The 17,735-nt window shown below is 47.2% G+C and overlaps 1 protein-coding gene across 5 annotated transcripts in view; it reads right to left on the bottom strand.

Annotated features, from left to right (window-relative positions):
• HAO1 (hydroxyacid oxidase 1) overlaps nucleotides 1-17,231 on the bottom strand; it is a 30,563-nt gene extending 13,332 nt beyond the window's left edge. For 2 of the 5 annotated variants that reach the window (XM_074578494.1, XM_074578495.1), the window contains exons 1-2: nucleotides 16,306-16,477; nucleotides 6,776-6,927 (exon numbers count right to left, since the gene is read on the bottom strand). In XM_074578494.1, coding sequence (XP_074434595.1) covers nucleotides 6,776-6,927; nucleotides 16,306-16,442 — 289 coding nt within the window. In that variant the 5' untranslated portion in view covers nucleotides 16,443-16,477. Of the gene's footprint in view, nucleotides 1-5,465; nucleotides 6,338-6,775; nucleotides 6,928-10,582; nucleotides 10,723-16,305; nucleotides 16,478-17,087 lie in introns of those variants that run through there. The other 3 variants (XM_074578497.1, XM_074578496.1, XM_074578498.1) reach the window with 3 other exon arrangements.
• Between the last annotated feature and the right edge of the window lie 504 nt (nucleotides 17,232-17,735).

The raw sequence follows: 17,735 nt of genomic DNA, 5'->3' as shown, positions 1-17,735 counted from the left end.
AGCCTCAGAGTGGAAACTTATGAACAGCTTATTCAAACAAATTGGTTTACGCCTTTCCAGGGCCACCAGGCAGCTTTCAGTCATTGGAAACACAGTACCAATGACCCTGAACTCTCTACATTGTAGTCGTTTCATTCCTCCCCTTAAAATTACTGAAAATAGTTCCCTCTCACAGATTAAATACCTAGAAATTAGTTTCTTCTGAAGAACCCAGGCATACTGAATGCCTAAAGTCCTGGTAAAATCAGCTGCGGTGGGTCATCACAAATCCCATAAGTGATTTGCCAAATCAAGTCTGTTAAGTGATGCTAAGAAACAAGGGACCCGCGTTCCTGTTGCTCTGTCAAATACGAGTTCATGAAGGAGAGGGTGGGTTGCTAACCCAGCAATTGCAAAACCCTCAGATCAGATAAGGGAAAAATGTAAACGTTATGGTTCCATCTGCCTTTAGGTATCCATTTGTTTCCATTCTTACTTTTATTCCCAAGTCTACCGCTACAGCCCTACGGACACAAGAATAGTCACAAAAGCAAAAATTAAAATAGAAACTGCACAATAAAATATATTCACTGAATAGAAGATTTAAAACACAAAATACCACAATATCCTTTCAACTTATCTGCATACGTAGCAATAGAGAAAACAATGCTTTCATCTTAATTAGGATTAGATTTAAGCAGTTTGGTTCAATCGGAGTTCAACTGTCCCAAACTGGGTTATGGCATTTTCGTTTTCACAAAAGCATACTCACAAAATTCCTCTTGTCTGTCCTGTAAAGATAGCGACTGTCTGGTAAAGCACCAGCTCAACGCGTGTGTTTTGGATCTGCACGGTCAGATTCAACGTTCACACACACAAAATTTTTCAAAGTTTTAGAGATTCCACGTTCCAGGTTTGGTTGATCTGTGCTTTATTGTGATCATTTTAAAGCTTATTGTGAGAATTTTCTAGACTTTCAAAAACATATGATACATAGTCCTGAAGTGTTGCCAGGTTCTTTATTCCTTTTTTTTTGTTTTTAACCTCGAATCAGGTTTTGCTAAAAATATACTCCCAGTTCTTGCACATTTAGCTGCAGCTGAAGAAAACAGAAGCAATTCATTTCCTCCAACAACCGTATTTTACACTTCAATTTTGGGGCACTGCAAATACCTCTATTTATTATTACAAATCAGTACCACTAGATCCATATTCCCACGGGATGCTCTTGCGGCAATATGTGACATTTGCCAGAGTTTAAACATCAGATTTCTGTAAACCAGCCTTTCCTCATGTCATTTCAGACTGCTTTTAGGGTTTGGGTTTTTTTGCCTCCAGGTCACCTTTTAATCCCCAGCCCTGCCCAAAGCATACGTTTACCTTTGTACACGCTGCAGGCTCCCATTGAGGTGAATGGCAGCACAAAGCGCGTGGCATGAACCGCACACAGGAGGCTGGGGAAATTTTCAATATCGGGATGATAAAGCTTGGCATTATTTGTACTCCCTTTTATTTCAGGGCCAAACACAGCTAGAATAGGGATATGGTGCTCCACGGCCGCCTTGAGCGGACGCAGGTTTCTCAGCCCCACTGTACTTAGCCCAGGGGAGCCACCAGCAAGGACGTACCTTCTCACCAGGGAACAAACACTTTGATAAAATGGGACTTTCTTCATCCTTGGGGAATGCAACTGAAGTACTCCACATAGCGACAGATCAAGGTAGATAGACCACGGAACAGGACCCAGTTGGGAAGTCCCCAGGAGAACAGACTGATAACATTTTTTTAGCCCTTTTTTCAACCTGAAACCTCAGAGTCTCCTTCCCCCCTCCGACGGGGCATCACTTCATTAAGCGGTTTCAAAGGGTATGGATTCTGTCCCAGTGGGCAACCCAGAGGCAACATACTTCAGGCGAGGACACGGGAGAAGAGCCCAGCTTAAGCTTGTGTATTTTGTCAGGGTTACCTTGTATGCGAATGGGAACTTGCTATTTTTCTCTAGCTGTGCAAATTCCCATCGTTTCCCTCTTAGGGGCATCCCCGAAGCATGGCAGCCAAACTGCCCCACTGTGGCCATTCTTCCCTGAATCCACCAGTGAATCCACTGTCCCAAAGCTAGGGGCCAAAGGACATCAGAGGATCAACACGATGTCCTTTTGTCACGGTGGTATTTCTCAAGAGAAGTAGCTATGTTCTTGGGGCTGCATCTCCTAAGAAACAGAGTTGTTTAAAGTACTTAACGTTACTCTCTTGACGAAACACACTTGGCTGAGAAATCCCCTGCCCAGCCTTACCTCACTTACCCCTTACAAAACACTGCGTGCGAGTTGTGCCTACGATCATTTTGTTGACACAACGCATTTTGTCAGCTGTGCAGGAAGGCTGGAGGCAGCAGGGAAAAATACATGCGGCCAACACGGATCTAGCTGGTCTAGGAGGGCCGTCATGCCAGACAGCCTGCCTACACTTGCACTAGAAAGGCCCCTGGCCGTGCTGGTCTCTGGGGGGAGTCAGGGCCAGGTCAGTCCAGGCCACGTTGTCCCACGTGAATATTGTCCTCTCGATGACTCTGGAGTAGACATACCTCAAAATTAACATAGGAAATAGGTGAAAGATGGGTAGAAATTCCTGCTGTTATCATGGTGGCTGAGCACAAAAAGCAACAGATTGCAAAATCCCTCCTTCACAGTCACGGGCATGTCCAATGAGCACAAGGAACATGAACTCAGATGCTCAGCAGCATCAAAGCAAACAAAAAGCACAGTAGAAGTCTGTTAAGAGCTGCTCCCTCTCCAGTGGAAATGATAGAGCTGCCAGTAACTAAAACCAGGGGGGGAAGCTTTTCAGTCAATATTCCTATTCTCTATTTGGCAAAGCAAAGCGTGCAGTCACATCACAGGTGATGGTGAAACCCTTCTTGCGTCAGCAGTAACTCAGAAAGTTGCTTGAGAGCAATTGCAGAGGGTAAACATAAAATCATCAGATCTGAGCAACTGGCATTTAAAGTTGTCAAAAGATCCGGCCAGGAAAACAGTCGGGCTTTTCAGCAAGTCTGAGAGAAGTCAGGTATTGCAATACCCCCCCGGGCTAAAACAGGAGAATGTAAGGTAGCCGGTCAGTAAGAGAGCGCTATGTAATTAGCAGCAGTATAAACAGAATAGAAATCTCAAAGTAGTGCTATATATCTGTTTACAATCAGTTAAGCTTTCAAAAAAATTGCTATTTCTTGCTCAGCAGATGGGCGGTGCGCAAGACTTTGTTTCGGTGCACGTGAAGGTGGGTCTTATTTACAGGAGCATGAGCACTACGGGACTTTCAGGGAGACGATACGGGGACCACACTGGTTTGAAGCGCAGCATGAAGTCAGGATGGCAAATTAACATCCTTGTATGGAGGAATAGCGAATCTCCTCATGAACAAGTGAAAAAAAACCCATCATGTAGAATCAGAAAAATTCTGTTGAAAAGTGTGTTGAGAATAGCTCTTTGCTCTTTAATGATGGCTAAGATTATTCATCAAATTGGCAAGTAGTTTTAGTTAAAGAGGTTGAAATTGGAGTGGGAAGGACAAGAAAAAAAATCGCCTAAGTCAAAATGTCATGTGTTGATATTTTCAAAATGGAAATGTTTTCTTCTGAGCTAACACTTTTGTTTCAAAACAGAACTATGGCTAAAAGCATTAGCTAGTAGGAAAATGAAATAAAACATTGTGGTTTGGAACAAATTTAACATTTCAGTTAATCCAAAACAATTTTCCTCCCAATTTTTCAGTTTCTACTGAACAGAAAATCCATTATTTGGAAAATTGCCACATACACTGATGAACTACAACTAAAATGCTGGGGAATATACTTGAAGACCGACCTGGAAAAACTGGAACAACTGCCAAAGTCCCTGAAGTTGTTTCAAGGACAAGAGAGCGTTCTCTAGAAGGAAGGACTCCAGGTCCATTTAGACATGTCAGAGAAAACTGAGGAGCAACCTTACTACAGCCTATATGGACAAATATCTTTTTTTTCCTCCTTTTTTTTTTTTTTTAAAAAAAAAAAAGCCTAGCTGACAGAATTATAGCAAAATGCAACATCTGGATTTGAAGCTGTGCGAGGTCTGACCACAATCACAGTTTATACCGCTCGGAGTGGAATTAGTTAACCTTTGGAATAATCTATGTTGCGTTGGATTGCCCGTCACCAGTAACTTTTAAAATCACAACTGAATGTTTTTCCCAAAAAAGATCTTTTACTAATGAAACAGAATTTTCAGTGGAGGTGTCTTTAAGGCAAGCTGCCGGACTTTGCCCTATCTTGGGTAAGGTGCACGCTCCTCTCCACCGGTTTTGGTTGCTGCGGGAGAAGCATCATCCATCCCTCGAGGAGCAGCAGCAGCGAGGCGCAGCAGCTCCCAAAACCCTGACAAGCCCCCACGTGCGGGGTTGTGAGGGTGAGCAGTTTTACCTAAGGAGGCCCACCATGACATGCCCTTGTCCCTGGAGACGACATTTACACTGCGACCCGCAGGCAAACCCACTGAAAGAGCGGAGCAGTGCAAAGCAAAATGCTGTTGCATCCTCCCTGGGAGGATCAGGCATGGTTCTTGAAATCCAAAGAGGAAGGGGAAGGAGCTGCTGCTGCCTGCACCACCCTGCTCTGCGGGTAAAGGTGGTGGGAACCCAAGATTATCTCTCGGGGTTTAATCCCAACTGGGCAGATGTGTTGCTTGTGGCACCGACAGGAGCCGGGGCACACACCACCTGCTTCCCTGGCTGGGAAGGGACAAGACTGAGACCATGCCGGGCTTTTCAAGGGCCATCACGACAGCAGAGACACCACCACATACATCGCTTCCTACACATCCGAGCCAAAAGTCAATCTTACAAAGTACGCCAGGTTTTCCAAAGGCCACAAAACTGTGGATCAGACCTTCTTGACTGGCATAAGCTGGTCCAGCTGAAGCAAAAGCCGATTTAAAGCAATCAACAATCTGTTCTCTTATGTTTCAGAGATAGTGCAGAATTTAAAAGAAGCTGGATGTATCAAAACCCCTGATGCCGAATGTCCCAAGTTTAAGGGAACCTTTTAGCCAAACGTGTACTTTACAGCTAATCCCTGTCATCTTATAAGGTCAAACGAAAAGCTTGGCACTGAATGCCCCACTCCACCTCTAACAGAGCACAAAACCAAAGCCGTATTTTTTTCTACAAGAAACACTAATGCAATACAGAGGGTGTGATTTTAATTACGTTCTCCTTCGAAAGCAACAAAAAATTTACCAACTCCCATGGATATGTTTATCTGACTGCACATTCAAACCGTCGCCAGGACGTCACACTCTCCTAGCTTGAAAACCTAAGCACATTAAATGCAATAATCATACGTTAAAGTTTGAAAATCTAAGTGTACAGAAGTCAGGGAATTCCAAAATTAAAGTTATCTATCACAACCATAACTCAGCCCCGGTAGTCAGCCTTGTTGTACCACTCAGCCCTACCTGCCGTTAGAGATTTATGCCTTACAACACGCCGGGCCGTGGTATCGGTGGGAATTTTTGTTAAGGAACATCCTGAATTTTGTGTGTTTCTTAACATTGCGTTAATATGTTTGCTCTCAACGGTATAGTGCTTCAGAGTTTCCTCCCAGCATAACCCGGGCCAGAAATAATCCGCAAGAGCTGCCAAAGGCCAGGACAGCACCAAGGCATCGCACTGGACGCTGCTTCTCAAACCAATTCAAGGTATTGGAGCTCCATCGTGTGGAACGCGCCGGCACATACAATAGGCATAAAAGTCTTTAGCTTCCTAATGAATCTCTTGGGAAAGAGAAAAACGTATCCTCAAACATACTATAAAAGCGGAGAAAGCTGCTGTTACAGAGGTTGCTGCTGGAGTCGTGCTGCAGCCCATCACGGCGCACATCGCAGCGATGCGGCTTTTTAATGAGACTTGAGACCAGCTCCCACTGCAGGGCAGATAATTAGACTCACTTCACACTAGCATTCGCTGCATTGGTCACGAAAACATTGTTAAATGAATAGCTCAATCATGCACAGGATTATTTTTTTTTTTTTTTAAATATTGCCTCTTCAGGTTCTGCATCCTTTTTCATTTAGTGCTAGAGCACCAAGACACGCAGCAAAATGCAGTTTATATGCAACGGGCACCCCCTGTGATCTCTTCCTCCGATCTCTTCCTCCGATCTTGCGTCATCCTGCAGCCCGGGTTCAAGGAGTAAGAAACCATTTCACACCCGAATTCTGGCCAACATCTCGTTTCTTGCAGCCTTTTAGGCTGCAGCCTCCGTGCTGGCAGCACCTTTGCGCAGCATCCAGCCCAGAGGGCCCTTATCTCGCTGGCTCCCTGGGGCGCTCGCGAAGAGATCTCTTCAAAGCGAGTATTTTTCCCAGACAAGCAAAAGCTCCTGAATTTCTAGGAACAGTTCTGTTACGTTCTGGAAGTATGTTGCCATGACAATATATATATATAGTTATATTTATAGAATGTATAGGAAGCTGTATAGATAGATGTAGGTTTTCATGTTGTATTTGTTACAAACAATTCCCCTCTCTCATCCCGCATTTCTCATCCCTGTTTCATGGCAAGGGAGAACCCAAGCACAGAACAGGCAAAGGAAAACGGTAAAAAACAAAACCAAAAATAAACCCAATTACTCTTGAGCAGCAACTCAAACCCATCCTGGCCACAGCATCTGGAGCAAGAAACCAAGCCAGGCTTCACAGCCAGCAGGCACGGTATTACTCCGTTCCTCTCTAATTCACCGCGGGGGGGACTTTGTGTGGTTTACCTTTAGCAGTAGCCGTCTCCCCGTCCGCGTGAGCCATGCGCTGCATAGCGGTCGCCGCGACACACACTGGCATGCTGATTTTCTGCCCCAAGACTGAAGTTGACAGGTCCATTACCGACACGTCCCTGAGCACCCGGGGGTACAGCTTCCATCTGACACCGAGACAAATAAAGAGAATAAAAAGCCTGCACCATCGGGGTTATTTACAGTTCCTAAGGGGCAAGAGCAGATTTTCCTGCTGTCAGGAGAAACATGGTTAAAGCTGTGTTGGGGTTGGAGCAGAACCTCGTTGCATGACCCAGAGCTGCAGCAGGACCCACAAAATGCACAAAGCCAGGAGGGAGCAGGCAAGGAGGGACCGAAACCCATGGATGGTGAAAGAGGCCTTTGAACATTATTGGCTGGTATCATTTGAAAGAAAAGACAGGACCTGCAAAATAATACGGTTCACGGTGAGTCTCAGCCTCCCCAAAAGCATTGGGGCAGAACTGGATGACAGAGGGTGCGCAGGAACAGGAGAAGCCATCAGCCTCCCCTGGTTATTTCTCCTATGGACTAGGGAGCTACAGGGGATAAAATTATCCTGACCAATATGCTTGGTCCTCCCAGTCCCCACGGCACAGGTCTCTGGAAAGAGACTGCGCAGAAGCGAGCTGCCACGTTTCTTCCCGTGGGAAGCAGGTGGGCAGGATGGCTGCCCCGGTTTTCCTCAGCTCAGGGAAGGTGGAAATCCACTGCTGGCACAGAGACTGAGTTGCGTTGCTTGGAGAGGCCCCGGTCACCAGCTGCCGTGCAACACGTAGTCACAGGGACTACAGCTGCAGCTCCAGGGACAGCCCGTCGTACCGCAGGGACCCCAGACTTCCAGGAAAAGACCAAACACAGCCACTGGAATTTGGTGCTGGAAAAGACGGAGTAGCACAACTGCTTTCCCAATAGGGCAAATTACAATCTAGTCCTTGAATGATGTGGCCCAGCATCCGCTCAACCGTTCCCAACCTTGCTTTGCCTTCAACGTGTCTGCCAGAAACCACATCGGCCCAGAGCTGGGCTTTATTCTCCACTGGAGCCTTCAGCTCAGGTACAAATGGAAGCTGGCTCCAAAACAGAGCAAAGTAAAACACGCTTCATCTCAAATTACAGTTTATTGCAGTCAGGCTGGACATCATAGAATCATAGAATCATAGAATTGTTGAGGTTGGAAGGGACCTTTAAGATCATCGAGTCCAACCTTTAGCCTACCCTGACAAGAGCCACTTCTAAACCATGTCCCTCAGTGCCCCATCTACCCTTTTTTTAAACACCTCCAGAGATGGTGAATCTACCACCTCCCTGGGCAGCCTATTCCAATGTTTAATAACCCTTTCAGTGAAAAAATGTTTCCTAATATCTAATCTAAACCTCCCCTGACGTAACTTGAACCCGTTTCCCCTCGTCCTATCACTTGTCACCAGGGAGAAGAGGTCAGCCCCCATCTCTCTCCAACCTCCTTTCAGGTAGTTGTAGAGGGTGATAAGGTCTCCCCTCAGCCTCCTCTTCTCCAGGCTAAACAACCCCAGCTCCCTCAGTCGTTCTTCATAAGGTTTGTCCTCCAGACCCCTCACCAGCTTTGTAGCCCTTCTCTGGACACGCTCCAACACCTCAATGTCCCTCTTGTAGCGAGGGGCCCAAAACTGAACGCAGTACTCGAGGTGGGGCCTCACCAGTGCCGAGTACAGGGGGATGATCACTTCCCTAGTCCGGCTCACCACACTATTCCTGATACAGGCTAGGATGCTGTTGGCCTTCTTGGCCACCTGGGCACACTGCTGGCTCATATTCAGCCGGCTGTCAACCAACACTCCCAAGTCCTTTTCTGTCGGGCTGCTTTCGAGCCACTCTGCCCCAATCCTGTAGCGCTGCATGGGGTTGTTGTGACCCAAGTGCAGGACCCGGCACTTGGCCTTGTTGAACCTCATACCATTGGTCTCAGCCCATCGGTCCAGCCTGTCCAGATCCCTCTGCAGAGCCAACCTACCCTCAAGCAGATCAACACGCCCGCCCAGTTTAGTGTCATCTGCGAACTTACTGAGGGTGCATTCAATCCCTTCATCCAGATCATTGATAAAGATATTAAAGAGAACCGGCCCCAGCACCGAGCCCTGGGAGACACCACTTGTGACTGGACACCAACTGGATTTAACTCCATTTACCACCACTCTCTGGGCACGGCCATCCAGCCAGTTTTTTACCCAGCGAAGAGTACGCCTGTCCAGGCCATGAGCAGCCAGTTTCTCCAGGAGAATGCTGTGGGAAACGGTGTCAAAAGCTTTGCAAAAATCCAAGTAGATAACATCCACAGCTTTTCCCTCATCCACTGAGTGGGTCACCTTATCATAGAAGGATATTAGGTTTGATAGGCATGACCTGCCCTTCACAAACCCATGCTGACTGGGCCTGATCACCCTGTTCTCCTGCATGTGCCGTGTAATGGCATCACATGCTTGCACACACGTGTAATGGCATCACATGCTTGCACACACAGAAATTTATTTCCCACACACACACGCACACAACAGCAGCATCACGATCCCTCTTACGATGAGGTCAACTAGATGACACCGCGGTATCCAAACTTGGCTTAATAGGGTCGCGTTCCTGGCGGTACCTGTGAAATTGGGCTTTTTTCCTCGCCATCCAGGGGCTGGTGCAGCGCAGCCACTGTGAGGAGAAGCCACAAGAGGGTGTGCAATGGCAGGGGCTCTGAGCCAGGCCAAAGGCTCCCTGCGAGCAGTAGGAGGGTACGCATGGACCTCCGGCTAAGGCATCCCTCCCTCGGAAAGGACTCTGCACTTTGAGATGATGGCTGTTGAATCTTAACTACAGAAAATAATTAACAGCTTAAGCTCTAGTGCTGCTGAGCCTGGCTACCTGCTCAGGCCTAGAAAGCCTGAGACTAGTATGACTAGCAAGGAGATAGCAATCAGAGCCACTGTTACCTTTAGACTATGCTCCAACAGCAATTAATGGTCAGCTTGAGCTTGCATATTAAGCTGACAAGGGAGGGGAAAAAAAAAAAACGAAAAAAAAACACAACAAAAAAAACCAACCAAAAAAAAAAACCCCCACACAACAGAAAAGACACAATCTCTTCGTTTTACGGAAAGATCAAGAGACATTTCCATAAGGCGGCTGGGACAGAGCCAGGCTGACACCCAAGTTTCTGAAGCCCTAGAGCACGGGGCCGTGCCAGCTCTCCAGGAAGCGCTCCCCGGGGAGGAGAAAGATGGTTATGGTGCTTGGAAAGAGACGCGTAGTTGTGGGAGTCAGCCGTATTACTCGATGCCAAGACACACACTGCAAGTATGTCTCCTCAGACTTGTTTTCAGGCTATTGTATCGCGTTGTTATTTTTCGGGGGAGGATGGGCTGAGGGTGGGACAAAGAAAACATGACTTTGTTCTCCCCCTTTCTTCCTAAGCCTCGTTCCGAAGGCTTTCTCCCAGCTCTGAGACATCTTTTCCCAGCAAATACAAAGAAAACAATCTAATAACCTTGCTGATTTTTTACGGTCAAACTCAAAAGCGTAAGGATGTGAAGCATCTCCCTCTTCCCCAGCCTGCTAGTTTCTCTGCTGTCCCACATTTTTACCTGGTGCAAACCACGGCCGTCTCAAAGCACATGCAGGAGGGCCGGCCCAGAACGACCAACATTTCTGTAGTGCTTTTAACTGAGAAAAGAAATGGAAAGAGCAAAAATCCTCCCAAAAGCGTATACAGGAAAAACGACGCTGTTCCAAGCAGCGATGAACAGCCTCCTTCCTGCTCACCTTCACGTACCATCACATTACTCCGTCCACGAGCTTTTAGGGGTCTTCAAGCTCATTAGACCCAGACTTCGAATGTAAATGTCTCTCCCAGGTGGCTTCTGTGGCTTCTCTTCCCCTCACACCTTGTCGGGTCACACCCCCTAGGCCAAGATCAAGTCAATACTCTTAACTGAGTATTTACTGGGTCCCAGGAAAAACACCAAAAGGTGATCCTACCTTATTATTCTTTAAAGGATTCTTTAACTAAAACCTGATCTCGCTTTGAAAACATGGCTGATTTCAGCTGCGATTTTGCCGGACACTTGAAGTGAGGCACTTTCTGGACAAGCCACAGAGAAACGCCCTTAACAACAGCAAGCGAAACCCCAAGAGCAGATTGCCTTCGTCAGGCTGCCACACACCACCTGCTTCCTCCACATCTTTGAGTCAAAAGATTTCCTGGATATTTTGTAAAAAAATTGATTTATTTTTTTTTTTAATCTTCTCATCACCCTTTTTTTTTTTTAATCTTCTCATCACCCTTTTTTTTTTTTTCCCAGCCAAGTCCGCACTCACGTGCCGCAATCAGCAACGGGAAGTGAGCGCATCTTTCTTCCCAGCTGGAAGCGGGAAGACAACGCAGCGGGGCGGGCAGTGAGCACCCCCGATTTAGGAATCTTCAGCTAAACGCTGTTTTGAAGGAAGGATGAAAGGAAAGGAGGGGGGATTAATGTGGGGTTTCTTTGGTTTTTTTTTTTTTTTCTTTTCCCTCTCTGTTCAAAAGCTTCAGAATGTAAATTATCTTGCAGTTTGGTAGGAGGGAAGCACTCACTGCTTTCCCCACTCATTTTCAGCTGTGAGAAATGCTGAAATTTTCAAACCGCAACACATTTTGAAGCAGCTCTTGTTGTTTTCCTTCCAAAAATCCGTGCTAAATAATCCCTCGGTGCTGCATTGCAAGCAGCGCACTGGGGGCAACGATGTGCCGTTCAGGCATCCCAACTCCAACCCACTTTGTTGCCTTCATCTCCCCTACAGCTCCGCTTCCCGCCCCGAGGGGCAGGAGCTGGTGCTGGGCCAGGCTGAGCAACAGCTGCTTTTGCTTCAGGAAAACTGATTTTCTCTCCCAGGGTGTCTCACCATCCGCGCGGCAACTCTTCCCGCAGCGCTCTGCAAATCCGAGGTGAAAGGCATCGCAGAAACGTAATCAACTTATTATTGCAAGCATTCCTTTCCTTTTCTCCCTCCTACAACTTCACGAGCTTGTTTGACCCCAAATCACATTGCCAGCCTTGCTTTTTTAACCAATATTTAAATTATTTATGTGCCCGCTCATTTTAACACCCTTAACACCTAGCTACAAGACGATACAGCTGCAGAGAAATACCCATCGATGCTGTCACCGATAAACCAGCGGCTGCTGCTCCTCGCACATGACAACAAACCCCGTCTTCTCCAGAGGCCGCCGGGGAGTCGGTGGCAGAACGTGTCACGGCGGATTAACAGAAACGTGTTCCTACACGCAGACGTCCTCCTTCATTAAAATGCCGAAAGGGGAGATTTCAGATTGATTTCTTGAATGCCGCCAAGCTAAAGGGGACCCGACCTTGTCATGAAATCTATTCTCCATTCAGGCCCGTTGGTTCCTTGACAACTTGCGAGCGAATTTAATGGGGAGCCGGCACGGAGCTGGAAAGACACACGGTGTTTCGGGACGTGGAGCAAATGCAAGTTGAACACAGTCAGACGCCATCAGGAGTAACGGATGCTCCGACACCCGAAATCATGTTCTCTGGCCTTAATGCCTCACTCATGCCAGTGCCACCTCCACGTCGTTTAAAAAATATGAGTAAAAAATAATTATCTGGCCTCAGCAGGAACACACTGGTGTCGATACGTGAGCTCCGGTTCTTCCCTCAATCCCACAAGAACTGGAAGCCAGAGGAGACTTACTGTACCTGGTGTTTACCTCATCTTAAACACTGGCCTTTCGGAGACATTTTATACTCTGGTATCTGATTACAGGTCCAAAATACTTCAAGCTCCTGTGCTGCCAAAAGGCCAGGACATTCATTTTATAATCTAATGGGTATGGATTGCACTGCTCCAAAAATCGCACGGGTCATTCCAAACGTATTCCAGAATCTATCAAAAGTACCATTCATTTGCTAGGTCAGTCCTAAATAACAATCTATTTATTTCTCCATAAATGCAACCATTTGGTTGCCAAAAATATAAAGAGCTCCCAGACAAGCCCAACACTGATTTTTCTCCAAATACGATCCCAGCAGTTTCTCTCACCCGAATAATCTTGTACCACAAAGGTATGGGCTAACAACTCATGCTTCTGGTTCAATTTCGTGCTTTCTCCTTTTCCATTTAAGCATAAACATTTGTACACATATCTATAAATATTTAAATGAACTATAAAAGTTGATCGCCAGGCTGAATCCTGTGTCCTGAAGCCGCATGTGGCTGAGCGTTGGGCAGCAGACACGGATGTGAGCTCTCTGGCAGAGGGGAATGAAGCTGAACGTACTGGTTTCTTTCACAGAGTCATCTGACTTTGTGACCTTGGCGCCTCGGGGGCGTAAAGTCCATCTCACTTTATATTTACCCACCAGCTGCGCTCAGGAACAGGGAGGAAAAAAAAACACAGTAACCTGCTCAGAGACACAGAAGAACCGTGTGAGAGTCAGAGCGAGGAGCAGTCCGCCATCCTTAACAATTGGGCCATCCTTCTCCCAACAGCATCAAGGAAAAAAACAAAGACTTCAAAAATTCCGCATGTCAAACAGGCCTTATAAACCAAAATACCGTAAAGTCTTGGTACCAGGTTTCTACCTTTTCTAGACGTGTCGCCAGGAAGCCATTGCAAACACGGTCTAACGAACCGTTAACGGCGGCATCCCATGTGCTTAGAGAACAGGAATCCGCCACCGCGCGTTGTCCCTCAGCAGCAGCCAGTGGGACCCGCTGTAGGTGTCGCGGTGGAGCCCTGTGCTCGACGTGCCCCCACAAAGCTTCAGCGGCCCATTCCAGGGGTCACCTCTGCGGAGGGGAAGGTCCACCTGGCCGCAGGCAGCAAGCGCAGGCTGCTTAATGGAGATATCCCAGTTTGCAAACAGACGGGTACAGGAAGGCACTAGAAATGTTGAGAATGATTTAACTTGGGTTTTTCAGTGCTACATTAGGGCTATTTTTAACTCTGACCACCTTTACTATCATCTCCTTCTCATTACGGACGGACAAAAGAGCACGTTTGCCCACAAAGCTGTAAATCACTGTACCCGTGCTCCAGCCCTGCATCCTTTCCACACCATGCAGCTCGAGGTGGCAAGCCCCAGCAGATGGCACCAGCTGCGATGCCCATCCCCTCCCGCTGAGCTGCGGGCGCCCAGCAGCACCCCACCCCCCTCTTCGGTGCTTTGGGGGACGCCCAGAAAGAGCCGCAGGTACAGAGCGATGGAAAGGTAACAAGCAAAGCTTTGACTCCGGCATCTCTGCCCCGTGACCTCGCTCTTTGGCTGTCGACAGGTTCTTTTTTTGTTTGATGATTTAATAGAGCACGCTCCATTCGTCAGGTCTTTTAGACTTTATTAACTGCCTTTTTGGAAGAGATTTAAATGGCCTAAAGCTACGGCGGAAATTAGATCTTGTTTTCTTTAAGACAAATATACAAAGTGAGGGGGAGCAGAGGCAGAAACACAGCTTCCATCCCCTTCATACCTTCGCTGCCGAGGAGCAGGAGCCCAGCACTGAGGGCCTTTTAGCCACCTGGCAAATTTCATTTACCTTTTTTTAATGTCTCAGGCTGTTCAAGGCACTGCCGATTAATAGCTCCTTGAATCCCAGGCTGCCTGCAAGCTCCGCAGTCTGGACGCCTAAAACCAGAGGCCCTTGCTGAAGAGATGACAGAAGATGCCAGGAAAGAGGAGAGGAGCCTGAGCCCCACAGGTGACCAGCCAGATGCCAGGAGGTCTTATCGCAGGAATCTGCCCCCGCGGTGGGAGACGACTTCAGAGCAGAGTCTGAAGAGCAGAGCTCTTATCTCACCACTAACATCTACTTCCAGACCCAAGTGGATACACCCAGCTTTTTGTCAGCCCGTCTCCGGGCAGATTAGATCCAACTGCTGTTTAATCATGATTAGCTCTAACAGTTAGTAGTAAGAAGTTCACTACTACTACAGTTTATTGCCTCTGAGCACGTCCTCTGAGTGTCCTTTCCTTAATGGCTCATTTCGGTTTTACCAGGGCAAATAACATCGCAGCATCTGGAAGCATTACAAAGAAAAAAAATAAAATAAAAATAAGGGTGAGCACTGCTACATCTGCTATTCACTCCTTGGAGCTGGAGCAGCCTTTGCCTTGTGTTAGAACAGCACCAAGCACAGAGGGATTTCCAATCCGCGATGGGGGATTCCGCATAAAACTAAGAGGTCTGGAATAAGGAGTCACAGCGGAGGTTAGTTTTCTTCTTCTCCTGACATCATAAAGCTTTCCTATATGTGTCCCTAAAATGAGGGTTCTGGCCTGACTTCTGGGATCTGGCCATTGAGATGCTGTTAAACTAATTACTACCGAGTTTCCCAGAGCCTTGCTAAAGCTGCAAGGGATTTCCAGCTGAATTGCTCATAGCCTATGGAAAGGCAACCGGAGCCATAAGCAGGGTTGCTGCTCTACAGCAGAAAAGCAAAATGGGGAGGGAGAAAGACTAAAGGCAAATTGGAAAAAAAAAAAAAAAAAAAAAAAATCTTGTTTTAGTTTGTTAGGCTCAGAGGGATTTAAGACAAAGCCTTTAGAGATTAGCAAAGACAAGTGCAGGGGGGTTAAATGTCTGCACCAACAGAGCACCCGCAGCCTCCAGCTGCCGCCTTTCCTCCGCGGCGCTTGGGCCGACGCTCTGGGGACAGAGCGGCAGCGGAGATTCAGGGGACGAGGAACCAACGGACTCGACGCAAGTTTTGACGCTTTCCCACCGAATCTGACAGCAAACGCCGACTTACATTGCGTCGACCTTGTACTTCAGGGTGTCCTGCTTTCAGGTTTTGACACCAGTTCAGGGGGCCAGCCAGAGTCAAAACCGGTATGTAATAGTTCCCATCGTTTACAATATTTCCTGGCGAAGTGCTGAACTTCTGCTGGAGGCCCCTCGAGCACGGCTTGGCCACCCAGGGCTGAGCCTTGGCTTTCATGGCTGGCTCGAGCTCGGGTACACAGCTCCTTTTTGCTCGGCCGCGCAGCACTGATCCAGCGATGCCGCACAAGCCCTTACAGGGAAGGCTGCGGAACTCGCTCAGTTCAGGGGGAACAGGCAAAAAAGCAAAACTGACTCAGGAGCTGAAAAGGTACAATCCCACCACATGGATCCCCTGCCTGCATTATAGCCCAACATGTAGGAATTACAGTTTCATCAGCTGATTAGGTATTGGAGCCGAAGGACTCTTTAGAAAACGTATATTAACAAAGAGAAATAAAATACAGATAAAACTAAAAAGACGCTAATGGATTTTAGGGACTGCTTTTTGACAGAAAGCGTTAGGTGGAGGAGTGAAAGGGGAGAGACAGTTGTTCTGAAAATGAATTATTTGAGAGTCGTTCTGACAAAAACCAAAAAAAAAAAAAGTTTCAGGAAAAATTGAGTTTTGTTCACACAAAGACATCTAATATTGCACCACATCTACTAATAAAGGAGAATTTACATCCCCCACCTCCCACCCCAGCCTTAAATTATCCTCCTACCTTGCAAATGCTGCTACGTTGTCTGCTAGCGTTTCCTGGTCACCTGCTCCGGATCGGTAATAATCATACACTGATTTGGGCAGAAATTTTTTAGCATACTCTTCAAAATCAGCAATGCAAACTGGTTTTCCAGACATGTTTGCAGATCGCACAGGGCTAGTTTATTCCCACTTCCCTCTCTTTTAAGCTCTGTATTTTTGTCTGTAAATCATTAATACGGGACCTCGTCAGGACTTGACTTACCTACATACCAAAAAAAACCAAACCCCACACCAACTTCTTGTGTCATACTGGACTTCGGCACCGCATTTTATTTCATGTGGCCAAAGCCAACCTAGAACATAATGGGATAAAACATGGCAAAAAGAAAGAAAATGAATCGGCAAGGGAAGAAATAGATGGGTGCAGCACGCGTGACTTAAATCTGCAGTGACAGGAGTGTACTCTCTCCCCCGCGTGCCTTTATCACCCAAAATATCCAGGAGACTGAAACAAGACAGACACTGTTCATGCCCACAACTCAAAATCATGATTTAGGTGATTTATAAAAGCGGGTCCCAGCCTGGACTGGTGTTTAGGACGGCACCTAACACAAGCGGGTTTCCAGTTATTTCCATTAAAATCCCGGAGAGTGACTCAAATAGCAGTGACGCAGCTGCCGGGCAGCTCGGGCATCTAATACGCGCTCAGGCGAACGGCTCCTGCTTTTTCAGATAATTCCACCTCCACAACCCACAGCGAGCTCATTATTCTTAAAATGTTACAAAGTCAGATGCACTCACCAGCTGGAAATAAAGCTAGCTTATCGAAGAGATGACGCTCACCCAAAGCGTAACAGACACGGTTCAGATTTCTTGATTGAATCCTGACTTAAAATGGAACCAACATACATCGCTTGCAACAGGTATTACAGTATTTGGCAGGGAAAACTTACAAGTATATCACGTGTGTATATAATTCAGTTTTCTAGCTGCACGCATCTCAATCCTTGATGCCATTTAATTAAAACCCAATTTGGGGGAGAAGGGAGAAATCAATACCTTCATTGGAAACAAATCTCCCAAGGCGTAGTGCAAGACGGGGCAGGGTTTGCGGGTGGCGGAGGAGCACGGCAGCACGCGCCGCGCTCACCGCACACCCCTCCCTGCTGCAAAAGCTCGTCTTTTGCTTGTTATTTGCAGGAAGAAATGCAATGCAATAGAAATACGGCCGCGCCTCACTCCCTTGGGTAATTTCGGGCTTTAAGTGACTTGACTTTTTCATTTTTCAGCCAGGGTGAAGAATTTGGGTAACACCAAGTGAACAGGCTGCCCGGAGAGGTGGTGGAGTCTCCGTCTCTGGAGACATTCCAACCCCGCCTGGACGTGCTCCTGTGCCACCTGCTCTGGGTGACCCTGCTCTGGCAGGGGCTTGGACTGGGCGATCTCCAG

This window comes from Larus michahellis, chromosome 3, assembly GCF_964199755.1.
Source record: "Larus michahellis chromosome 3, bLarMic1.1, whole genome shotgun sequence".
Lineage (NCBI taxonomy): Eukaryota > Metazoa > Chordata > Aves > Charadriiformes > Laridae > Larus > Larus michahellis.
This window is presented reverse-complemented; position numbering and strand designations above follow the sequence as displayed.